Below are 26,914 nucleotides of genomic sequence, written 5' to 3'. Positions count from 1 at the left end.
GCATCATAAATTCTGCACTTTAATCCAGTTTGTGATTTTGGCAAAATTTGTTATATGGTTTGGTTTATATGAGTCCTATTTTCAATTAAAATGTGAATTATTCCATGTATAGTTAGAAAAAAAATTTTATACATAAACTTTTGAGAAGTGAATTTCTATTGAACCACAATCAACTTTTAATCTCTTAACTTTTAAAGTGCTGTTGACAGCGAGCTCATATTTTTGCTTAATGACAGTCTAGTCTATTTTATTATTTAGAAGCGTAAATAGATGAATTTGGGGAAATTTATTGTTAAATACTTTTTATCCGCAATTGAATTTATACCTGATACTGTGATTAAGCTAGATTCGGCTGGAAGGATACAAATGTAAGGGCCCTTTAACACCTGAGTAAGTGTTAATTGTCTTAACAGTTTTTGTTTCGAACCTCAGTTTGGTACAGCGTACAGGTATAGGGGAAAGTGGCCTGCCTTTGAATGTTTCAATCTTTTTCTTATTTCCGAAAGCAAAAATTCTATTTTGTGAACAATAGTTTATACTATTAACTATTTTCTATAAACTTTGATTAACAAAATGAAATTTTAGCTTTCAGAAATAAGAGAAAAAATGAAGCAATCAAAGGCTGCCACAATCAAAAGCAGGCCACTTTCCCCTATTGGCGGCAACACTATAAAACGCTTTCGTAGGGTAGGGATCGAAAAACCCTGCATTGTTGCCAGTCGTTTTTCAAGTGAAGAAGTACAGTTTCGCAACAAGATTCAGAGATCAATTGAAAGCCTTACGAAATCCAAAAACTACAAGATCTGACCGATGCCAAAACATTTATGCAATAGACAGACTTACGACTTAAGCCGAGAGACGGCTTAGTGGAAAATTATGGAAAATTAGTTTAACCATTATTGCGAATATAATTGCGCTAAGCCTTCTCTCGGCTAATCCTCATGTCTGTTGAAGCACTTAGGTTTTTTAGAGCGAAGGAATTACTTCTCTTTGCCATTTTCAAATGACCACTAGAAATCGTGGATTTCTAGACTGAATCACTGATCGTATATGCCAAATTTTGTACATGTTATAACAATTTTACAGTTTCAATTATAATTATAATTAATTATAATCTAATATCAATTATAATTTATTTATAAAATGTGAATGCGAATTGCTCATTTAACACGCAAACGTTTCTTTCAGAGGAAGTGGACGTTCCAACAAGGCTTGGAATAAAAAAATGCAAATCGAAAGTCAGTCAAAATTGGATAAAAAACAATGTTTCGTTGGTAATTTGAAGACATAATTACTTTAAATAAATATACACCGGTGTCCCACTCGTTCTTAAAAGGTTAAGGGTCATTGCGAAAAAGACGCGTCTCGAGATAGTATTGACTTATTATCATCAAAGACTGGAAGTTGACATCTTTTACCGTTTAAGTTCCAGGTTCGTTACAAATTCGAAAAAAACGGATTATATTCGAACAACTCATTTTTTCAATATGATTTTAATAAATTTTACCCATTAGAATTACAGTGGGACCTCGATAGAGTCAATCTCCAATAGAGTGAACAGCTATTTTTTTACTCTACGGACTCTGATTGTGTCAACCAGGGAAGTGACATTAGCTTTGAAAAATGCGACCGGTTTTAGTGTAATTTTTTCCCTGTTTTCGTACACATTTCACGAGATATCTTCTAAACTACGTAGGCTGGCAATTTAGGGTTTTCGGTTGCCTCTTCGTTATTAAATTGGCTTTTATCTTGTATAAGTGTTTTTTGCTAATTCATTCTACAATGACGGAAAACAGCTAATAAACTCAAAAGTTTTTTCGGCTCGCTAGAAACATATGGGAAAGATAGGAAATGTCATGCCCCTGGTGTCAACTATGACCCAAATTGTCTCTGATAGAGTCAACTTTTCTTGTATTATTAAACTTATAATATTATATGATTTAATATGATCTTTTTGAAATAAAAACCAGTCTTATTGTGTATCAACGTAACACTTTGAACACAAGACAAAAAAAATTATGTAAGGACATGGTAATTTTGTGATAAAATTCGTAGGTTTATTAACCGTGTAATCATTTTCCAACAAAATAATTTTATTTACGTGATTTTATGCTTTTTGACCGATTGAAAGTTCTCTTGTCTTTTCTCTCTTGTCTTAAGATTGTTTTTATTAAGTCTATGAACACAGTGTAAGGAATTTTGAGCCATCATTAATTTGTAAGTGAATAATATTATGGCGAAAACAAAAAAATATTAACTAGAATTACAAAAAAAACGTACAGGATGCTAGATTTTTTGAGTATAACATAGTGAAGAAACTTTTCTAATATTCGAATTTTTTAAAGACCTTATATAACAATCACCCTATTGTGTTTTTCATTAAAAAACATGGTTTATTGATGAAAAATTCAATGGTGAAAAAATACACTTTTAATTTTTCTGAGAAATTGATAAATTAAAATTTGTGAATATGAATGGATTTTCGCTTTATTTGGAGCAAAATTAACTAAATAATGAAACAAAAAGATACAGAACATATATAAATAAAAATTTAATACTGTATTTATCATGGAAAAAAATATGTTTCCATTTGCACTGGTAAAAATAAAAGGGTCAAATTGACCCTTTTCAAAAGGATGGATCGTATTTGACCCTTTGAAAGGTTCACTTTTGTATCTCTTGAAATTTAGTATGCACATTTATCACGAATAATCATGTTTTATTGTAAACTTATTACTGATATCATATTTCTCTCATCTGAGCGAACACCAAAGATCACTTTTTCATTGTTTTTTTTATTCGTTTATTCCGGAATTAAACAGATGTCAAAACCGTGACCCTTTCGAAGGGTACCTGGTGACCCTTTCAAATAGTCAAATATGATCCATCCTTTGGAAAAGGGTCAATTTGACCCTTTTATTTTTAAGTGTGGAGTAGCGCAAAGTTTTCATTTGGAATAGGTTTTGAATTAGCTGAATTTACTCTATCCATGCGTTGTAAAAGGGACAGATAATCCTAACCGGCTTATGTAGGTGGGATTCTTAACGTGAGCTAACTCGGAGTGCATGCAAATTCGATTTAGAGCTCAAGTTGGGAGAGGCCATTCAGTTATCTTGAATCAAATTCGTGAAATTATACAAATTTTGTATTTAAACCAAAATATCAAGGATTTGGATGAACTGACAGAAAAGTGATATATGGATGAAATGTAGACCGGAATGTTTTCTATAATTTTCCCATAGAACATGATCTCATCGATTAATTAGAAGCCGAGATAATCGAGGTTTTTTGTTTCTTAACTCGTTTTTTCATCCAGAGTTCCCCAAGTAGTCATTTGTTGAACTTCAACTTTATCAAAGAATTGTTGTCTTTTGTGGGACTTTCCATTTAAAACCCTATTTTAAGAGTCTTGGTGGAGTAGAGGCAGTCAAATTGGCGTCTGAGTGATTTCAAAGCGTTATTATGGGAAAAATCAATTTTTTAACACTTAAACGGCAAAATCTGAGTGATAGCGTAGTCTGAGTGGAAAATGATGTATGGACGAAATGTAGAGACAAATGTCCTCTACAACTATGTCGAAGTAATCATCAAAATCGGTTCAGCGGCAGTCGAGATAATTGAGGTTATGTGATATTGAAATTGGTTTTTCGACTGTGGCGCCCCTGGTGTTGGTCCCACGAAGTTCAAATATTCTAGAAAGTTGTAGCATTTGGTGAGATCTTTCGTTTAAGCCCTCATTCATCAAAATCGGTCACATAGAACCGGAGATATGATTTTTTGAATTTTGTGAACTTTGACCCCTCATATCTCCGGTTCTGTTTTAACCACAGCGCACATTTGCACCATTTTGGAAACGTCCTAGACTGGACTACAACATACTAAAATTTCATTAACTTGCACAATGCCGTTTTTGATAAAAGTGACTTTGAATTTCGATGAATTTTGACGCTATCACAGCGCCACCTGTGGTGACTTTTTGAACTTCCATCTGAAAGTGCTGATCGAGACGAAACCAAAAAGGTAAAATTTAGGTCGCTATGTTAGTTAGAACCGGAGATAGAGGCCGGTCAATGTTCGAACTTTGACCCCTTATAGCTCGGGTCAGGGGTTATGGGTCGACTTAAGGTTTTTTTTTGTTTGATAGGTATAATCAACGGCTACAGCATACTAAAATTTCAGCCCGATTGCATAAGGAATTTTTGAGTTTTTTAACTTATAAGATTTAAAAATTTTCTTTTTAATAATAGCGCCCCTAGCGGTGGTTTTATGAACTTGCGATGTTAGAAGGGGAAGTGGCATTTCACGAGAGCTTTCCAAAAAGCCCTCACTTTTCAAATTCTGACAATTAGAACCGGAGTTATGGCCATTTTAAGAATTTTTTTTTGGACCCTTATAGCTCGGGTCAGGGGGGTCGGGGGACCTTAAGTTTGGTATTGATGGAAAGCTTTAAGGCCCAGCTATAACTTACTAAAATTTGAGCCCGATCGATGCCATAGGGGCGGAGCTATTGAGAAAACAAAAAAAGGGGGGTCTTCAAAATGGCGGAAGGAGGAGTGGGGGGTGGGGGGTCAATGCACCAAGTTGCAATTTTCACCCGATATATAACCTTTGCCGAAAACCGCAAGTCGATATCTTTTTTAGTTTAGGAGCTATTAAGCTCCAATGAGCGGCCGGCCGGCCGGCCGGCCGGGAACTTAACTTAGCCCCCCCATATATTCGTGATCAGGAAGTGCTGAAACACATTTTGGCCAAGTTTGAGGTCGATCGGACGACATGAAATTTTGTTAGGATTATAGTAGGTGAGATTGTTAAGAATCTCACCTAATAGTTCCACGTGGTGAACGTGGAACTATAGCGTTCGAGGCTTCATCGGCCTACGCAAAGCAATTGGTTGACTTTCAAATTGAAAGGGTTAAGTAACAACTAATGAAGACTTTCAGAGTTGGTATATTGAAAATTAAATCCGATTGTCTTCTTTTATCCTTTGTGAATGGAGCAAACATCACTACATTCGATGTTTTTTTCCCTCAATTTATTTATTCAAGGGATTGATATTTTTCAGCCAATTTGCAAACAATGTTTCATTGTTGAGATTTATCTGGTATTTCTCCCATGCACAATATGACCCTTTTTTTTTGGTTCAAAATAAAACTTTAACACACCAACAAACTAATTATAAATAATACAATTTACCATCCACAAGCGTCGAGTAGCATAAATTAGGTCTGCAAATATTTGCTGAATTAAAATGCCACAGTCAATTTAATGCTAAAATTCTTCCAGCTCAAACAACTAACTTGATGGTAAATTAAGAGAGGACAAACATTTCAGATTACTAAAATGTGATTTTACCTTTTAAATAATTACAGAGAGCTCCTTGTGTAGAAGGGCTGGGCATTTTTTTTTTTATATATATATTGTTGTAAATGGGAAACTTTCTAAAGTGATTTCTTTTCTAATTCATCTCCTGTGCTGGTAGTTTGTGTGTGAATAATTACCCACTTGAGATTTGTGTTCAGCTGGCTGATTCTCAGAGAAATTCTAGTGCTTTTGGTGTGTACAAAGGTAGATGAATAGGGGACAAGGAGGAAAAATGTGTTGGGTGGTAAAAATTAATATTAGAAGAAGATAAAAGAGAAAGTTTATAGCGACAGGATTAACATGGGTGAGAGGGAGAAAAAAAAGAGAAGAAAGAAAAGTTGGAAAAGAAGAAAAAGGAGCTAAGAGAGAATTTTTTACAGTAAAAGTGTAGAGAGCTCCTACACACTGGGTATGTCTCTATTTTAAAATTTGCAGATAAGTTGGTTCTCAAGCTCTCACAAAGTCTGTGCGAGAGAGAGGATGACGGTTATAATAAGCTTTTACTTTTGGTAACTTAGTGGATATTGGCAACAGAATGCGATCGTTATGCTGTATAGTAAAATATTATAAAACTTCCTGGAAAAGTTGTCTTAGTATAATCCTATCGTCTTTGCATTTTTTACTCTCTTCACCACCTTCTCATATTCTTGTTCCTCTCTAGCTCATGCCTTTTTTACCTTATTTTTTTTTCTATCAACTTTCCATCCCAGAACAAGCTTCCGACATCTCCCCATCCATGTTGGATTCTTTTCCTTGTTGGAATGTGGGCTTCTAGGGTGAGAGAGTTCTTTTCCCACAGCATCTTGTTGTATATTTTGTATTTTCTACACAAATTTTCTGCTTCGCTATTTTCTGCTCTATAATAAAGTGTAAAGTGTATTTGGTGGATTGAAAAGAAAAGTAACAAAAAAAAATGTGACTGGGTGGTCGCAGTGGGAATAACAGGGTGGGATTTGGCCTTAGTTTAGCTGGATTATTCTGTTAACATTTTCAAAAGTTTCAAATTGCTCAGCTGTAAGAAATTATTTAAGACGAGATTTCTTTGAAAAAGAAGAAGATTTTCTGCATATTTCAATATAGTTGAATTCTAAAGAAGCAGCTTTATAATCCCTGGATTATGGAGGATTGGGTAGATTCACATGCACATTTATGAACTATTTCACAATAAGAAATTAATATTAGGTGAGATTCTTAACAATCTCACCTACTATACTCCTACCAAAATTTCATGTCCTCCGATCGGGCTCAAACTTTGCCAAAATGTGTTTCGCCACTTCCTGATTACAAATATAGGGTGTCCCAAAAATCACGCAAGATTTAGATTTAGCATCATTTCTGAAATAAAGGTCCGCAACGAATGATAAAAATACTACGTGACAGTTTATAGATTAGGGTTTTTAAAAAATCCATCACTAAATGCCAGACTAACGCGTTTTTGTTCTTAAAATAATTCGGTTTGAGAATTGGTCAGAAAAGGAGAATGGTCAAATCCGGTCCCGGAATCGCCACGAACGGGACCTATGTCAATGGATAGACATTGGTATAGGTAACAACTTTTGTTCTGGGACCAATGTTCTAAACCATGGAGGAAAAATTCCAGAGCATAAAAACTATTTCATAGAAGAAAGAATGGTCAAAAATATATATGGGCACCGGTTCATCTTTATCCGGAGATTATAGTAAGCGCATTTTGCAGATACTGGTATAAGATTAAAAAAATTCTCGGGACCCAGGACGATAAACGCTGAGAGTCCTTGTAAAAAAGCCTCTATCTTTCCATTAAATCACTATTTTGACAACAAATTACGCAAGAAGTGCTAAAGCGATCTTGATAAAATTCGGTATAGGGTCAGTGTATTACTTAAACTTTTTATCCATGCATACCACCCCTCCCCCAACTCTCCATCCTGGCAGCACCCATACAAAATGAGAGCATTTTCCTTTCTAACTCCTTTCTGAGAAGAGGTATTTCCAACAATCCTCACGAAGAACTTTTTGACCGATCTTAATTGAATGAAAAAATTGAATAAGTAGTAACGTTTACAATCATTTTCTAGATTTTTTATATTTCATTTTTCGCCTCATTAACTGTTGGTACGTCAATAATAGAAACATATCCTCATTGTATAATCTAATTAGCATTATTGGTGATTTTTTTTTATTGTAATCAAGGTTTTGGAGTTCCTTCTCAATTTGTTATCTACAGAAGTTGTACTAATATGCAATTCAGTGGATTAATAACAATTTGTGCGAAGGAAATCTTTCTATATTGGGACTATCAGACAAGTGGGTGTTGGGGTGGTATGCCAGTTAAAGAGTCTTATCTAAGCCTTGTTCCCATATCGAATAAATAAAGAAGTCGTAAGGTAAAATGCTCTCATTTTGTATTGGGACTACCAGAACGGAGGGTGGGGGGAGGGGGTGGTAAGCATGAATAAAAAGTTTAAGTAATACACTGACCCTTTACCGAATTTCATCAAGATCGCTTTAGTCATTCTTGAGTAATTCGTTTTCAAAACAGCGATTTTTCGGAAGGATAAAGACCTTTTTACAAGAACTCCCAGCGTTTATCGTCCTGGGTTCCGGCAATTTTTTAATCTTATATCAGTACCTACAAAATGCGCCTACTCTCGTTTGTGGCGATTCCGGGACCAGCGCCCATATAGTTTTGACCATTCTCCTTTATTTAACTTCGTCAACTATCAAGTCTAATTGAAAAATTCACAAAACTGAATCAACTGGGGAGGCTAAATACACTTGCCATCCAAGAACAAGTCCTGCAAATGATTAATAGGGTAAATGTGCTAAATTCCGGCCAGCTTGCAATTTCGGCCACCTTTTTTGTTCCTCGAATTTCCATGAACTTTTAGATTTTACATACTCTAGAGATTATACAATGCAAAAGAATAACAAAAAATGTAGCTTTGACAAACAAGATGATGTGAAAAAGGCATTGAAAAATTCCTATGAGAATGAAGGTGGCCGAAATAGGGTACCAAAGCCATGTCTATATTTTTATTCATTTTAAAATGTATTAAGAACTATTTTAGAGTAAATAAAGACGGTAAACTCTTTACAAGGTTCCAAGCAACACTCTTTCAGAAGAAAGAATAAAAAAAATCAATTTGTATTTAAAATATTACATTTCAAACTTGAGACTTTGACGCTTGCATGCAACTATGCCGGAATTTGGCACACTTACCCTAATATTGAAGCAGTGTATTATCTGAAAATAAAGCTGATCAAGCGTTACTGTTACTGGCGTGCGATATCGCAACATGATGACCGAGTTTAAGAAGCCTAAATTGGAGGATTTGTTCATTAATAAATTAATTAATTATGAATTCATTAATATTGAGGACATGTGGCTTTAGCATGATAGTGTGACATGTCATATAGCCTATGAAATAATGGGTTCGCGGAAACCTCGTATTTTACATTTCGTATTTTACATCTTCGTATTGCACATTTCGTATTGCGGAAACTTCGTATTTCAGCACATTTCGTATTTTACCATTTCGTATTTCACATTTCGTCTTTCATACATTTTGTACAAAAATTTAACATTTCGTCTTCCATATATTCCATACAAGCATATCAACCAATAAAATAATAGAATTGTAGTTTTATAAGGTCAAGGGCGCTATGCGCCTCGGGTCTGAGTTTGAAGTCGAAAATTATGCTTTTTAATTATTCTTTTATTTAAGATTTTTATGTAAATTTGCGACTGCTTCAGCAAATATTTCAAATTTTACCACCAAGTCTGAGAAATATTGGTAAATGTTTACAATATGCTCTTAAAACACATTTGAGCCTTTTATTCATAACTTTATCAAGACATTAGATGGAGATTTTATAAAAGGGAAACGTGACCATTAAAATAGATTTTATAATAATTCCTTGAGGCTTTTTTGTAGATATATCTTGTGTAGCCGAGGCTTTTGCCCTGAAAGATTCCTTATGGAGACCAAATCTTTTCGCGGCTAATTGCCCAGCACCACCCAAGCTCTGTGCCTCCATCCGATCTCGTCCAGACCATGTTACCGACTGACTGACAGTATCTCCTGTTATCCTGTTAACCAAGGCCAAGCCCACACACGATAATAGGCTTTGCTTGGAGCGGGAGGCGGGAAATATGAAGTTCCTGCGAACAGGGAAGGGATAGGCGTGATCAACTTCGCTATCAGGTGAAAAATCTCGCCAATACTTGAAAATTTCTATTTTTATCACATAAAATTGCTGCCTATTTATTTTTTTACGTTTTTCTTGCCAAATATTTTTTTTTATGTTTAATCTCAAGAGTAGGGGAAGTGCTTATAATTTTGGACAGTCTGCATATAAGCATCGATATCCTAAGTTTGAAGTGCCATATTTTCAATACTAATTGACTTTTCTTGTTACTCTCTTTTCAGAAGGATTGTTTAGAAACTTGGCAAGCTATTTATCATCTCATTTTTACTAAAATTAGTTTTAATACGTTTAAAAATGAATTGATATGTAGAGGTGAATTTGACTCTTATTTTGGACAACTTGGTTATTAATTTTTACAACTTGTCTGTAAATTTGGACAGATAATCCGCCTCAATAGGATGCCCATTGTTCTTCATTTGATGAACCAATCTTACCAAGTCCTCTTCCTGTTCATGTAAGGGAAACGTAGAATGTCACAAGAAGCCCGGAAACTTTCCATATCATTCATTAAAGTGAGTTGACTTCGGTACTCCAAGTACGTGGGGATTCGCTCATTCCCTGGCCTTTCCGGGAGCCTTTCAAGGCATTTCTCACTGCATCTCTTTCGTAGAGATGATGCTCCTTCATTTCTCCAGGCATTTGTCCAACCTAGTCATCACAAAAGCTAAAACTTCACGAAATTTCGTGAGAAAAACACCTGTCCAAAATAAGAATCATCATCTCACTGGTGAATGCCTTAAAAAAATTCCCATTTTTCACACGAAAAATGTAATTCACAAGGCAAATCTCACTTCAGGTCAAATGTACAAATCATCAGTAACGTGAATCAACACAATATTCAATGAATATTCAATAATATCACTCAAAAACAGCGAACAAACTTTGTTAGTACTTCACCAAAACTAAATAAGACTGAAGTAAGCCACGAAGTTCTGTCATATTTCTCGTAAGCAATTGCTCACACTGAATTTTCAACAAAGCAATTTCAACTCAAATCATATTCAAATTTTAACGTATTTAGTGTTAAAATATTCCAAAAAGAACAAATATTTAGATAGAATTCATTATTCATCAAATATTGGAATAAAAATCCATCATTTTAATCAATTTATTTTTAGTGTCCAATGTTATCCTCAAAGTGTCCAAAATAAGAAACTGGACAAAATTAGAAGCATTTCCCCTACTTCGTTTTTATTTTTTTAATTTTATTTTTCTTTTTTTTCTTTCGTTTTGTTGTTTTTTTTCTATTTTTTTTTTTAATCTTTCTGTGCGTTTGATTTTTTCATATCTGAATGCGGAATACCACGACGAAGAAAAAAATAAAATTCGTAAATTTAACTTTATATAGAAATATTTTATTGCCAAGATATTGAAAACATTATAGGCTTTAACACTGGAAATTTTGAGAAATTCCGCGTAAAAAATTGATTACGGATCGGTTGGAATAGTCGTTTACGACTGCTTTAATGCAATTTCCGATAGCCGCATACTTTTTGTTGCACGGATTTCCCTGATGTCCTGCTATGAATTGAGCAATTTCATAATTGTGAAAAATTTGTTGCTTCTTTAGGCAGTCGATAAAACGATAAACATTGGGATAGATTGTTTCACAGATGTTCTGGAAGCTTCTGTCCAATCCTCGACTACTTCGAGGATACCTACATAGGTCGCCAACATCGTCGAGGTCGACGTGATGCATTATTTCCCATCACTCTTTGGAATATGTACCAGCGTACAATCGACGGTAAACATCGAACAAACAACAACGTGGAAGGATGGCACAGAAGCTTCCAGAACATCTATGAAACAATCTATCCCAATGTTTATCGTTTTATCGACTGCCTAAAGAAGCAACAAATTTTTCACAATTATGAAATTGCTCAATTCATAGCAGGACATCAGGGAAATCCGTGCAACAAAAAGTATGCGGCTATCGGAAATTGCATTAGAGCAGTCGTAAACGACTATTCCAACCGATCCGTAATCAATTTTTTACGCGGAATTTCTCAAAATTTCCAGTGTTAAAGCCTATAATGTTTTCAATATCTTGGCAATAAAATATTTCTATATAAAGTTAAATTTACGAATTTTATTTTTTTCTCTTCGTCGTGGTATTCCGCATTCAGATATGAAAAAATCAAACGCACAGAAAGATTAAAAAAAAAAAAATAGAAAAAAAACAACAAAACGAAAGAAAAAAAGAAAAATAAAATTAAAAAAATAAAAACGAAGTACTCTTGAGATTAAACATAAAAAAAATATTTGGCAAGAAAAACGTAAAAAAATAAATAGGCAGCAATTTTATGTGATAAAAATAGAAATTTTCAAGTATTGGCGAGATTTTTCACCTGATAGCGAAGTTGATCACGCCTATCCCTTCCCTGTTCGCAGAAACTTCATATTTCCCGCCTCCCGCTCCAAGCAAAGCCTATTATCGTGTGTGGGCTTGGCCTTGGTTAACAGGATAACAGGAGATACTGTCAGTCAGTCGGTAACATGGTCTGGACGAGATCGGATGGAGGCACAGAGCTTGGGTGGTGCTGGGCAATTAGCCGCGAAAAGATTTGGTCTCCATAAGGAATCTTTCAGGGCAAAAGCCTCGGCTACACAAGATATATCTACAAAAAAGCCTCAAGGAATTATTATAAAATCTATTTTAATGGTCACGTTTCCCTTTTATAAAATCTCCATCTAATGTCTTGATAAAGTTATGAATAAAAGGCTCAAATGTGTTTTAAGAGCATATTGTAAACATTTACCAATATTTCTCAGACTTGGTGGTAAAATTTGAAATATTTGCTGAAGCAGTCGCAAATTTACATAAAAATCTTAAATAAAAGAATAATTAAAAAGCATAATTTTCGACTTCAAACTCAGACCCGAGGCGCATAGCGCCCTTGACCTTATAAAACTACAATTCTATTATTTTATTGGTTGATATGCTTGTATGGAATATATGGAAGACGAAATGTTAAATTTTTGTACAAAATGTATGAAAGACGAAATGTGAAATACGAAATGGTAAAATACGAAATGTGCTGAAATACGAAGTTTCCGCAATACGAAATGTGCAATACGAAGATGTAAAATACGAAATGTAAAATACGAGGTTTCCCAATCCCGAAATAATGCAATTCCTGCATAGGATATTTCCTGATTGTAATTTTCTCTATTGGTGATTAGAATTGGTCCCTTAGATCATGTAATTTTAGACCATTACATTTTTTTATTCGGTTATTCGAAATCACAAGCCTAAGTCAACAGGCCTACATCTACCTCTGTGCATTAAAAGAGAAGTTTTAACACTGCATCATTGCATTTGTCCAAAAATGTCAGGGAAACCTTCGACGAAAGGATTCATATGCCAGAAGAGCTATGGATGTTAATTAATGGATGCGATATATAATACATAAACCCTATCTTGTGTACTTTATTTTTCAATTTATCAAAAAATTTAATTGAGAAAAAAATGTGTTTTTTATTTAATTTAAATCTTGCGTAATTTTTGGGACACCCTATATATGAGTCCTATGAGAAAAATAGTTTGCAAAAGGATGTCAAAAGTTGGTTGTCACTCCATGTAAATAACCAAAGAATGTAATAACCCATTTTCCAACCAACTTTTTTGCAAAAGGAGATCAATATTTTGCAAAAGGAGGTCAATTTGTGGAAAAATGAGCACTTTCCAGTGTCTTCCAGTGTCAGTGTCGCTGTGTCACACAGAATTGTCAAATGGCAGACAAAATATTAATGCACTGTAGAATTATTTTGCAAAGTGGTAATAGTTTTCACGTGTTTCTCAATAATTATAATAGTGGAAATTTGAAGGAAAAACTCTTCCAGTAGAGATTTGTGTTGTGATTCGGAAAAAAACAGTGCCGACAGAAATTAAATGAAATTTGAGCAGTGTTTTGCAGGAAAATTGCTCAAATCATTTATTTGGAAAATTAAATTTTGTGGTTTAAGGTGTCTACACATTGGGAGCAATTTTCGTCAAAAATTGCGTTTTTGACAGAAATTTGACGTTTCCCCCTACAACGCTGCAGGGAATTTCCTTCAAAAAAGCAATTTTTGACTAAAATTACTCCCAATGTGTAGAGGCCATTAGAGGGCATGCTCAAGTCTCTGGAGTGTTGTGTGATGAATATTTTGTATCCAAAAGACTTCAATAGTGAAATGTTTAAAGACTTGTTCGCGAGGTTGCATCCCCAGTGCAACAGTTTTTGACATGTCGGATGGTTCAGTTATCAATAATCCGACGGCCAAAATTCTTGCAAATATTATTCTTGGATTAGGTTAAAACTGGCAAAATTTTCCAAGAAATTAAATAACAATAGAAAGCGTGAAAAACACAGTGAAAACATTCTGTATAGTCGTAGTGGAATTAAAATTGTTAAGTGCAATTTGCTGCTTCATTAATATCTTGGGTACGCCGATTTGGTGTCTATACGGGATACGGCAGACAAGAACACTAAATTTGCTTTAAATTTGAAACATTTTGAATAATCAATGACATCAACTTCTTCGGCAAAATTATAGAGAACATTCTCATCTACATTTCACCCATATATTACTTTTCTGTCAGTCCATCCAAATCCTTGATATTTTGGTTTAAATATAAAATTTGTATAATTTTTCGAATTTGATTCAAGATAATTGAATGGCGTACCCCAACTTCAGCTCTTAAATCGTCTTTGCATGCATTCCGAGTCAGCTCACGTTAGGAATCTCACTTACAATGAGATGATCTACATAGAAAAAAAAATTATAAAAATGTTCGTAAATGTTTGTGAATGTAAAATGTTTTCCTATCGAACATTTTACGAACATTTACGAACAAATGACAAAATTTTACGAAGATTTTTTGTGTGTTCACGAACTTTTACGAACGAATGTTTGTAAAAGTACAAAAAATGTTCGTCAATTGATAATGTTACGAACAATGTTTGTAAAAAAAGTACAAACTTTTACGAACTTGTTTGTGGGTTATACGATTCACGAGCACTTCGTAACTCCCCCATAGGAATTCACAAACATTTTTACAAAATATTTTTTCTGTGTAAGCAAAAAATTAGCTTTCTCAAAGAAATAGCTCGGAATTTTGCGGAATTGTGCGATTTTTTTTTAAATTGTAGGTATAAATATTCTTTACGTTAAAGAACACAGATTGATACTCGAAAACGAATTCTAAAACCTATTTTTTTTTTTAACGAAATTATCCACCTTAAATGCATTTTCTGATGGAATAGTGTGAAATGAAATCTTCGTTTTGTTTATAAAATAAATATCATTATTTTTAAAATCATGTTTAGAGTAAATTTATTTTAATAAGGGCTTATATCTAATACATTTTTTAACTTTTTTTTTTATAAATATCGCGTCAGTCAAATGCAATAAAAAATCAACTCTGTCAACTTATTCAACAAGTTGAGTTCACATTCGTAAAAAAAACTCACAATACAAATTTTATTTATATATTTTTTGTTGAATAGATATTCAATTATGGGAGGGAGAGCTTAGAAAAATACAACAAAATGTTGTGAGAATTTTTTCAATATACTGTGAAATTGGTTTTTGTGTAATACCATTAACTCTTCTCTGACTGTTAAATTTTCAGCGAGCCAGTGAGCCAATGTTACGATTTTTTTATTAAAAAAATATCGTAGTTCAGGAATTATTTGGTTTTACAAAATGTGCCCTGGATTTGAAGAAATACTTTGTAACGTAATCATGCACAAGATTTGAATTTTAATTGATTCTAAATCTAAATAGTCCAAAATGCCTTGGTTTTCTAAGGGGAATCCATAATTTACTTTGGGTATAGGGGGTATAGGTACACTGAGAAAAAAAGAGGGTGCGATTAACTTTTTTTCTTCGTAATTTTAACACTTTAGGTGTAAAAATATATTACGATTTTTTAATGTTAATTTTACACTTTTTTAAGTGTAAAATTAACATGAAAAAGGGTAACTTCAACCCATAATACACCGAAAAAGCATAATATTTACATCGATTTCGGATCAATAATGCAGGGTAAAATTAACATTTCCGGAATGTTATTTTAATTTTTCGGATTTCTCTCAGTGTATCCAGATCCAGAGTTTCAAAAAATGCAAAAGAATTAAAAGATAGTAAAAGCCGAAGTTAAATATTTTAGCTAAAGTTAAATTGCTTGTTATTAAGATTTTTGAGACCTTCGGGAACTGAGCTAAACCTCCAGTCTGAAGCCGGTATTACACATTATTAAAATGTCATCAAAATATGATCTTTTAGTCTCCGTTTCTTACGAATTTACAAAAAAAAAAGAACATGTAGCCACATACAATCTTTTTTAAATCCAAGAGAATCCATTGGACACACACACACACAATAAATTTTTATAAAACAGACAAACTTTTTAGAACTTTGGCGATATGTAAAGGGTTTCCATAAGTTACTAAATCACCCAGAGGGTATAAACGAAACTTTTTAAGTTAAACTTCCTTCTTGACCACATTATATGAAATATTTTGTCATAGTTTTAATTTGAAATGTTTCAGTAAATTTTGGGATAGTAACTCGGGACGTTATTAAACAAGTGATGGTAGGATAGATGCTGAAGCATTGACCATATTGGTCAAGGTTTTTCAATAACATAGGGAGGGGAATTGGTAGAAGCGTTTTATGGAAAATCGTTTGAATAAGTTTACAGTTTTCAAGGCTATTATTTATTCATCTTCCCTTATACAGTCTTCAGACCTGAGGTTCAGACATAGGGCTTAACTTCTTTAATTTCTTGTCAGACAGGTTTTTTTTTGGTTTGACTCAGAGTTCCATATTTAGGACAAATAACGCATATTAAATGTAGAAAATTAAATGGGGAAAACAAGTTACCGAGATAAGCTTTGTCTTGGCAAATTAAGCAATCATTGATAAGCAAAAGAGCTGCTACTTCGTGTTAAGAGATTCCACATCTGAAGTAAATTCAAAAACCTTGCCTGGGAATGCTTGGGAATCCATATTGAAAACGTTCTTGTAATGGGCGTGAAAGTGGTGCAAGCTCTTCACATGTTGCCTAGAACATGTTAATTATGATGTTAGACCTGGATGTTAAAAGCCGATAGAAATGATGAAGCAGTGAAAACATTTTTTATGGAAAACTGTCGAATCAGTATTGAAGAATTTTTAATGTCCTCGGTATATCAGTTGGCTCGTGCCATGCAATTCGTTTTGGATGTTTTGAGCATGATACATGTCGCAGCACAGTTTGTTCTAAAAGATTGTTCACACAATCTTGTTTGCTCGTGATTTTTTGGCTTAAAACAACGCCTTAATCATACCTTAGCCATCGTTTTTACTATAGAATTGACCCTCAGGGGCTTTTCCTATTTTCAGAACTGAAAAGCACGATTAAGGAGATAAAGACTCTATTACCAGAAGAGCTCGTAGCCATATCAAAAAACACATTTCAGAAAGTCTTTGAAGATTGGAACAAGCTTAAACACAAGTGCATTATATCTGAGGGAGATTACTTTCAAGGGAATAAAATAGATATTAATGAAAAAAATAACATTTTTCGAGAAAAATGAAAGGTCATCTTCATTTTCGAACATACCTCTTAAATAATTTTTTTTTAATGGATTTTCAATGTTGCAAATTCCACTTTAAAATTCGCAGTTTTGAATCAATTTTCCATAGGTTTTCGTAAATTTTTGAAAGGTCTTCAAATTCTAAATAACATCTGAAGTGTTTAGAGTTGTCATTAAATCGATAATGGACTGATAATAGATTTATTTAATTGCAAATTGGGGATTTCGTGGAATACGAATTCTTTTTGTATTACTTTCAGACTCAAACTTTAGCCACAACTATTAAAGAAATAATCCATGGGTCAATTTTGATAGGGCTAAGGGGCTTCAATTGTATTGTGGATTTTCTACTAAGGCAATTTTCAGAATACTCCAGAAAATTCTTTTCTGTACTTCCCTGTCTATAGAAGCGTACCCTAGCCAGATCACAGAGACTTGATTCACTGATTTACCCTCAAGAGGCAGTTAATTTGCTAACAGGTGGCGGACGCCTAAGACTTGTTGGCTGGGGCTAAAAAGCTATATTACTAAACGTGCAGTAAGCTAGTGGACGATCTAGCGGTTAGTCCTACTCTTTGCTAAGTTTCCCAACTTCGTAAAAGCGTGGACTATTGCCACTCCAATCGAGATCCACTCCAATGGATATTAGGAATGTGGAACGCTTGGCCATAAGCATATGTGGTATTCCAATACAATTTTTCTAAAATAGAATATTTCAAAACGAACGTCTTAGATTCGATCAGGGAATCTCTAAGCCGGAAGCCCTTAAGTCAATCGCGTCTATGAACGCCTTGATCGCTTGAGGTTTCTCCAGAACCCTTAGCGTTTTTTTAACGTCTACGCCCTACCGAAATCCAACATAAACTAAACTTTTTATACTAATCCTATCTAAGATAACCATCCTGCTGGTCAATATTAGGAATACTGTTAGGAGAAATCGACGCTGTTCCGAATCAATTCAAATATCAACAGGGGGCTTAGCCATTGGGAAAAAGCTAATGCTAACAATCGAACGAATTTTTCGCCAAGATTAATATTGGCATGGGAGTGATATATCTGAATAATATTGAGTATTAGTTTCATCATCATCATAATTTTCAACCGCTTATCCCTATTGTGGTCGCGAGCCCATGACATTCAGTTTAGCAGCCTACGCTTGTCGATGTTCAGGTTCAATCCCAAGGGGCTCCAAGGCAAGGTTCTGAATTTGATTCAGCCACCTTGTCCTAGGTCTGCCTCGAGGTCGGCGCCTCCTCACAATGGCCTTGCATAGCTTTTCTAGGGAATAATTTGAGTAATTAGTTTTACTGCTCAAAGTCCACAACTTTGCCTTCCAAAATTTCCACTTCGGAAACCACTTTTCTCAACATATCTTCAAGTTTCAGAGAATTTCTGAGAAATGACGTCACGCTCTTTGTCCGTTTGATCCATGTCTGTTCGTCCGGCCGTCGACAGCTCTAGGGGCCAAAAGGTTAGAGATAGCGACTTGGCACCTTCGGGGACCCCCCCCATAAGTCGATCCTGGGGTAATTAATATTCCTCTATTTTCCCCCACCCTTACCCTTCCCCTCAAAAGCCATGTTTTTTGGGATTGCTCGAAAACGCGTCGTGCGATTTTTTTTCGTTTTTGGTTATGTTTTAACTTACCTAGGCGAACATTTCATTCCTGAAAATGAAGTCATTGAATCATTGAATCATTCCTAAAATAGGGTTTTCATGTGAGGACTTGTTGAAAAGATCTTCGAATTTTTTACAAAACTGCATCGGTTCCAATCAGTTATGATAAACCGGTAATGAATCGTAACTAATTTTTATCAAAAAATCAACTGTCCCGTCTGACCAGGTAAGCGTGGATTAACCCCTATCTTTCATACCTTACTTTTAAGAAGTTCCCATGCAAAATACCCCTTACTAAATATATGTGAAGCACACTGTTTTGCGTTCATGGTAATGAGTAGCGGAACTACGAAAATTATGTTGCCGGACGTGTTGCTCGGCTGTCAGTGACAAGATGAAATATTTTCCGAATCATTTTAATTGTTTTTAAAATTTGCACAATGATTGTGAGCGATTTTAGAGTTTTTATTAATAATAACAAATACAGTAGAGCAGAGGAGTGCAAGAACGGTTTGAAACCGAAAAAACGTCAAAAGAAACTCATACGTCAATGGTCAAAAAACTACTTCAAGAAACTTATTTTGACGTTTATTCGGTTTCAAACGGTTCTTGCACACCTTTGCAGTAGAGCCTCGCTATAGGCCATATTTGGTTCCAGATTTGACACTTGGGCCGCACTATAGTCCATGTCATTTTTAAAATTATCATCGACTTTTACTATTGAAATTGCTCGACGGCTTCCACTTTCCTTGCGATTGTGCTACTCGTGCTCGCTCTCTTCATTAAGGATCACAATTATCACAACTACTCAATAAAGTTTGCCAAAAAATATTAAAATAATCATGACAACATTGCATGTCGCGTACTAAAAAACATAACCTAACTTAAAATCAGTGTTTTGAAATCAACGGTCGATAAATTGTGGACTATTATAGAGCGATGGCCTATAGCGAGGTTCTAATATAACTTCAAATAACTCCATATAAAAAAAGACAATTTGCCATGGAGATGGTTTTTAGAGATTATCTAGGCGGCCATTTCGTCCTTAGACGAAAATACCGTTGAATTATTCCTAATAACGGTTTTTCAAGGTCAAAGGTTAAAAAGACACTAGAGATGGCATTTTTCAACAAAATGGTATTGTGTTTACGCTCGTTGGAAAGATCTTGGAATTTCCGACAAAACTGAGCCGGTTCTAATCGATTTTGAACCGGTAATGAACCGATTCATAGCCGATAACTAATTTTTATCTGAAAATTAATTCTATTACTGTTAAAATTATTCTGGGGATCTTTGGAGTGATGAATCGATTTAAATCGATTGAAAACCGGTAAATGATGCGAAAATACTTTAGAGGTACAGCATCTATATCTCGAGTTCGAGCATTTTGCAAAACCTGGGACACTTTGCCACTCCTTTCTTAAAGAATTGACTGGTAAACTGTAAATAATGCGAAAGTATTTTGAGGATGTATCATAGAATTCATGAGTTCGAGCATTTCGTAAATAGCTTTGCTACCACATTTATACAAATTTTTTCATGATGTTGCGATGATTTTATAAAGCTGTTTAACGCGATTGAGAGGTGTTGTGCTATAAAAAATTTATGAGCTCGAGTATTATGAATTTTCACATCAAGTATAATATTCTGGAGATTATTCAAAAAATCATAATATTGTATAATAAAGAAGAATATCATATTGACCCGTTAGTTTCACATTTCATTTGACAATGTCTAACTTTTCTATAGCTAAAGGCTATTATGGGACAAAGTAGTTGAATAATATTTGAAGCTTTAGGAAATATTAGGTTACCTGCTTCGTCTTAAAAATGAATATACCACTCATGTTGAAGATAAGTATTTGAACTTGTACCTAAGGAGAAAAGAAATGTTACATGATTTATTACGGTATAGCTATAAGTATTAATAAAATTAATAACCCAATCATTATTATTGAGATATCATGTTATGGCCAAAAGTATCAGTATCAAATTCAATCACAATATCTGTGAAGCACTTCTAGTAGAATCACCTTCCGAAAATTGAAGTAAATGGAATGGGGGATAAGGAATGAATATGTGGCAGGAATGGGCGGGGTTGAGGGGAGTGTTTGGGTGAAATTTTGGATGGAGAGAAGAAGAGAGGATTGTAGAGGAAAAGGTAGCAAAAGGAAAATATGTATAAAATTGCCCTTTCTCATGTTCTTCCTTTCAGATTTTCTGCTCGATGCTGGCCTGCACAATTCACTGTCGGCATTTGATGGTGTGGAAAATATTCGCACCCCGATTTATATATGAAGGAATTTCCACCTATGTTCTCCTGGGAGCAATTCTTTTCAGCTACTTGATGCTGATTCGGATTCACAGAGCCGTGGTAAATCTCATTGTAAAATTCACCAAATTTAATTAAAATGTAAAAGAAATGAAACAAAATAACCACAGAAGAATAAACACGAAGAGTCAAGTGTGTTTGTAGAGGAAAAAGGAAAAACCAGATGTTACAAGTTATCCAAGAGGAGTTGGAATGTGCGTGGAGAAAAATGTAAGAGCCAAATTTCGTTTTTCACTGTATTTTTTTTTGTTTTTATTTATTTTTAAGGTTTATATATTGTAATGGTATTTTGACTAACAAACAAATTTAAACTGTTCTTATGATTGTAATTTTTTTTTTCATTTTATTTTAATAGTATTCCTTTCTTCTCTTATATAAGTGACTGTCTATTTAAAGTGTTTTTTTTTTCATTCATGTTTTTCTCAATAATTTTTTTCTTTTTAACTTCAATTGGGATTAATATGATTTGTTTTCATTTTCAATTTTTTATCGGAATTACTTTACCATAAGTTTCTATTTTTTTTTTGATTCCCATACTTTGCGGGAAGGTGGTAATTGAGCCTTTTAGTAAGCTTCAGCCCAGAATGATTTTTTAGGACACGCCCACTTTTTGAGGTTATGGTGATTTATTGATTTTTACATGATGCATCTCTTTTGCATGAGGTTGATTTGAACTAAAAAGAAAAGTACCAACCACAAATAAACGAGTAAGAAAAATTTAGGAAGGCTGGATTAACAAAGTAAAACCCCGTGGAAAAAATTTACACGAGGTTACTCAACACTGACTTAAAGCATTAATGACGCCAGATTATAAAGATTTATTGTCGAGTGCGAGGGAATTAAGGGTTCGAATGAGCTCTTGGAACTCAGAGCTTTCGTACCTTGGAAGAGACTCCAATATTCAGGAGCGAAATTACGTATTGCGGTATTCCACAAAAAACAGACGGCAAAAAGAAAGGACGGTTATTTCGGTATAGGTTTTCTTCAATTTTTTTTCTTATTTACTACCTTTCCCCGCTAAGCTTGACTGTACATAATATAATCGTTAGAAATTTGTCCCGAAAGCTTAAGAATCAATGACCAAACTACCCCACAATTTAAGAAAACAAAAAAAAAAACGTAAAGAAAAATTTATTTTCACGTTATTAATAACGGAATTAATAACGTGAAAATAACTTTTTATACATAATGTTTCTCTGGTAACAAAACTTTTTTGAGATAAGAGAAATTCATTAACCAAAACTTATGCTTTCTAAATAAGTTTTTTTTAGCATTGTGCAAAGTCACGACACTGTGGTAATAGAGCTCGTGACCATTCACATTAAATGTGTTCGTATGATAATTCTTGCCTGTTCAAAGATTGCAGACCTACAGTGATGCAGATCTAATTAGGGACAGTGCCTCTGAATCTCTTAACCCTTTAACGACGAGACACTTTTTACGGACTGAAAATCAACAATAAAAAATAAACTGAGAAACATAATCAATTATAAGTCTTACATCTAACCTTGGAAAGTCCAACAGAGTCTGATTCGGTATCTTTTGTGCTTCTATGAAAGATAGGGACAAAAATAGCCCAAAAATTTAAGTAATTATTATTCTAACAATACCAATGAATAATATTTTTCGTTTTAATGAAAAATATTACGTAAGAGTATTGTAGTTTTTATTGCCATAAGGGTTTTGCTTAAAAAAAATTGGAAGTATAAAAAATAAATAAAATCAATTATGAATTTGAGAATTTAAAAATTCGCCATTTTTGTGCTTAAATATTTACTAAATAACGAATAGCTAGAGACTTGCAAAAAATATCCTAGATTCCTTCAACCTTCTAATTTGCAATTACGTATAAACATAAGAAAAAAATAATTTTAGGTAGTCAGGAAAAATTATTTTCTTTATGGGACACCGGTGTTCCAATCGTCCTTAAAGGGTTAAGGGCGATGAGGACTTTATATTTTTTAGATACTTGTTTTTTTCTTTGACAAAAGAAAGATTAAGGTATTAATATGGATTGATTTTAATCTAAAAGCCTTTTGTCTTTCTATACGAGAAATATTCATAGTATATTCGGTAATGTCTGCTAAGCCTGTACCCATCAAACTAGGACATCAAAATTTACCATCTTCCATATTAAATTTTAATAGGGTAAATGTCCTAATTCAAAACCATTTCCAGACGCTTTAACTTTGGCAGAAAATTCAACACATTAAATTCATATTTTTTCAGCAGAGAATTACATAAATTTGCTCCTTGTCTCTTTTAGAATGTTACTGTTTAGTGAAAATTCTTGAGATATAATTTGAAAACTTCTTAAATACAAGAAAAATACGCGCACGTAAAATGCTTCTATTGGAAACAAATTAATCCAAATGGAGACAAGGGAAAGTTTCTAATTGGAGATAAACTGACAAACGACGAAAGGCTTCCAAAACCTTGTTGAGTTGCTCCTGAGTGCAGGATTTGTTCTCATTCCTGGTTTTTTCTCCCTTTCCATCTAAAACAATGAAAAAATCTCTCCAAAAAAAAAAATTATATTTCCGTATTATATTATGTAAAAATAATCATGTTTCCTTTGCAGACACTTTAGAAAAACCCTTTTTGTTCACGAAATAGGTAATTTTTTCATTTGAAAACTTCACGTACCGTTAACAATAAAGATTATAATAATGTAAAATCACATCCAAACTAAAACGATCATGACAAATTTAAGGATATTTGCTTCATTCGATAAACATAATCAAACTTGAAAATTGTCAAGAAACTTTTTTTCGAATTTAACTATCGCCCGAAATAAAAAGTAGCCCGATCTTAAAAGAGCCGAATTAGCGAGAGTCTGCTGTATATATTGTGGTTAACATGTGAGAGCCAATTTTCAATGGCCAAAATTTACAGTAGACTCTCTCTCAATCGGGAATATGGGGCAAAATGTCATCCGGTTTATCGATAGATTTAGGCGTCAAAGCCTTTGTAAATTCCACAAAAAGCGCTCAATTATAAAGAATCACGATAAAATAGGAAGAACTACAGCGAATTTGAGCAAATTAGCTTCATAATTAAACGTGAAAATTGTCAACAAAATTTGTCGCCCGATTGAGAAAGAGCCGAATGAGCGAGACTCTACTGTATCATATACACCTTTTCGAATTTAAATTCTAAAAACACGATTTGCGAAAAATATCCAAAATTTTCTCGATGTAATTAGAGACAGAGAGAATATCGAACACCTCAGTGAGACTTTAAATAGAAAAACTCGAAATTAAAAAGCTACTTGGCATTCAATGTTGTTTGTCTATGTTGAATTGTGGGTCTATTTGCGAATAATGTCACTTAATACAGTATTTGCGTACACCACAGACTTCTGAGTATGTCCCCTAAATTAATCGATTAAATTAATCTACAACAATTAAGAAATTTCAAGTTAGATAACGTGCTGAAAATGACACACCACTCGAGATTTTTTTTTTTGGAAATCTGAGACGAAGACACATCTTAGGTAAATCATGTCTTGATGGATTTATAAGTGAGTTGCTATCGAAAATAATATTAATAATCACAATATAACATTCCATGAAGGAGCTAGGCCTTTCCAGTCCAGGAGGGGAATTCTGTAACGCTCTGGCAATGTCATATGACAAATTGGGTTCGAATCTTAGGAGAGAATTTTCGAAAATGCGATTCCGTAGCCGTGACATTGCCATTTCAGCTCACGTAGCATTGTCAGAAGTTACATATTTGAGATTTCTGGCAATTCAAATGATAATGAATTTTGTTAAACAAATCAACCAAGACGTACTGTATTTTCACAGAATCATCAAGTAAAGGGATTTCATTAAAAATTCAATGCATTGCATTTTCGAACTCATATAGGGGAAACTGGGGCACCACCAAACACGGGGTAGCACCAAACACTAATTTTTATTTCTAAACTACCTGGACTATCTCAACAATTTTTTCAGTGGACAAGCATCCCTATAGTGCCTATAAATGCCTGTAGGTCTTATCCCCAGAAATCGGATATCTGATTAAAAATCGCAGTGTTTGGTGCTACCCCGTGTTTGGTAGTGCCCCAGTTTTCCCTAAAATGACAAAAAAGCTTGAATGCCATTGTCAGGTTTCGAACTCACGTGTGACAATGCCACGATAATTATAGAATTCCCCTAAGGGGCAATAGTATTTTTAATGATCAGAAGGGTCAGGGACGAGATATCAACCTCTCGCCCGGTTCGGAAGACGAGAGAGTAATAACTTAAAAGGACGCACAAACCCAAAGTCCCTCTAGGTCCTATGTCTCCTACGCGTCGTCAATTGCATCGACCGTTGTCGTATCTCCATTTCTTTTGTGTCAGTATTTCACGCAAGAGGCGATGTCTGTAGTCTGTAACCGACGATATTTTGAGAGATTTTCGTCCGTGCACATGTGCAAATGATTGGATCTATTGCAGATCATAATCTGGATGACAATAATTGGAATTTAGATCTAGGGGAGACTAGGGTAGTAGTACAAATGGAGCTGTTCTACACACTGCTTTTTATTTCTACAAGAGGACAAGGGTCCTTATAGTATCTATGAATTCATAGAGGTCTTATCATCTGAAGTCTAATATCCAGTTTAAAAATTGAAATGTTTTCAACTGCCCCAGTCCCCCCTGATGTTGTTGTTCTCTAATCAGTTTTTTATTGACCAACGTTTCGATCCTTGGGCTACCCTATTTCAGGGTATCAAAACTGGGAGAGCAATTAATAATAATAATGCTGGCACAACATTCCATGAAGGAACTAGGCCTTCCCGCAAGGGGATTTCTAGACATGCATTATTATTTTTTCTTGTACGGCATGAGGTTGTCAGTTCCATGAAGCTCACTGGATGCAATCCGAACACCTTTAACGCCAGAAAAATTCCTGTTAACCTAAAGGGGATTCGAACCCGGGACACTTGCATCATAGAGCGAGTGCTCTACCACTTGACCCATTGAGTGTCCAACAGGGAGAGCAATTAATCGCTTAAAATTAATACCCGGATGAAGGGCCTCGAACAACCGAAACGCTGCTCTATTAAAAGAAGATCGAAAAACAATAGCAAGAACAATAAATTCAAATTCTAATTACTCTGCATCACTAATAGCGACAACGTTAAAAAATGAAAAGTATGGAACTTTGTGACCTTAATATAATATTTATGACAAATTTTAGTGAATGACATAGTAACTACAACAACAGCTAGTAACTTCTGACGTCCCTCTTCATATCTAGGGAAATGTTGGCATGGTTCGCATAGAGTGAACCTTCAAACAACGCAAATTTTCTCTTTATTTGCAAAGAGGTAGATCGTCATTTCTTAGCCATAAGATATAGATCATTATTAAGCTTATGAAACGAGACGAGAAATGGTAGGTCAACTCTTTGCAAACAAAGACAAAATTCGCATCGTTTGAAGGTTCACTCTGTACGAATCATGCCTACACTCCCCTACAAATGCTCGAATCTAAAACATTAGATTTAGCTTCCCACACTTCCACAGGTATTTGCGCTAGTTGGAAGATGAGGAAGGAGAATCATGTATTAAGTTTCAAACAAGAGTTACACCGTAAACTCAATGAGTAGAGGATGCTTTTGTGAAATTGAATGCTACGAGGAATAATAGAGTTCAGTTTTGGGTCACTATACAATTGAGGGTGATTATGGGCAGTAGAAATGGTATAACCCCCCTCCTCCCTCCACTCAGGATCGTTGTAATATGATTATGATGTATGAAAAATTAACTTTTAATTGAAATGCTAAATTGTCTTAAGTGGAGTAACGGTGTTTTATAGTCTTAAATTGATGTAAAAACTGTAATATAGAGT

At 34.3% G+C, this 26,914-nt stretch overlaps 1 protein-coding gene across 1 annotated transcript in view; it reads left to right on the top strand.

The window, feature by feature from the left end:
• Nucleotides 1-21,394, top strand: part of LOC129804568 (GPI ethanolamine phosphate transferase 3) — a 40,110-nt gene extending 18,716 nt beyond the window's left edge. Inside the window, exon 5 of the mRNA XM_055851963.1 lies at nt 20,952-21,394. Within this exon, the coding sequence (XP_055707938.1) occupies nt 20,952-21,146 (195 nt within the window). The 3' untranslated portion in view covers nt 21,147-21,394. The remainder of the gene's footprint in view (nt 1-20,951) is intronic.
• The last annotated feature ends 5,520 nt before the right edge of the window (nt 21,395-26,914 follow it).

The sequence above is a fragment of the Phlebotomus papatasi genome, chromosome 2 (assembly GCF_024763615.1).
Source record: "Phlebotomus papatasi isolate M1 chromosome 2, Ppap_2.1, whole genome shotgun sequence".
NCBI lineage: Eukaryota > Metazoa > Arthropoda > Insecta > Diptera > Psychodidae > Phlebotomus > Phlebotomus papatasi.
Note: the sequence above shows the minus strand (reverse complement) of the source record. Positions and strands in the feature narration are given on the sequence as shown.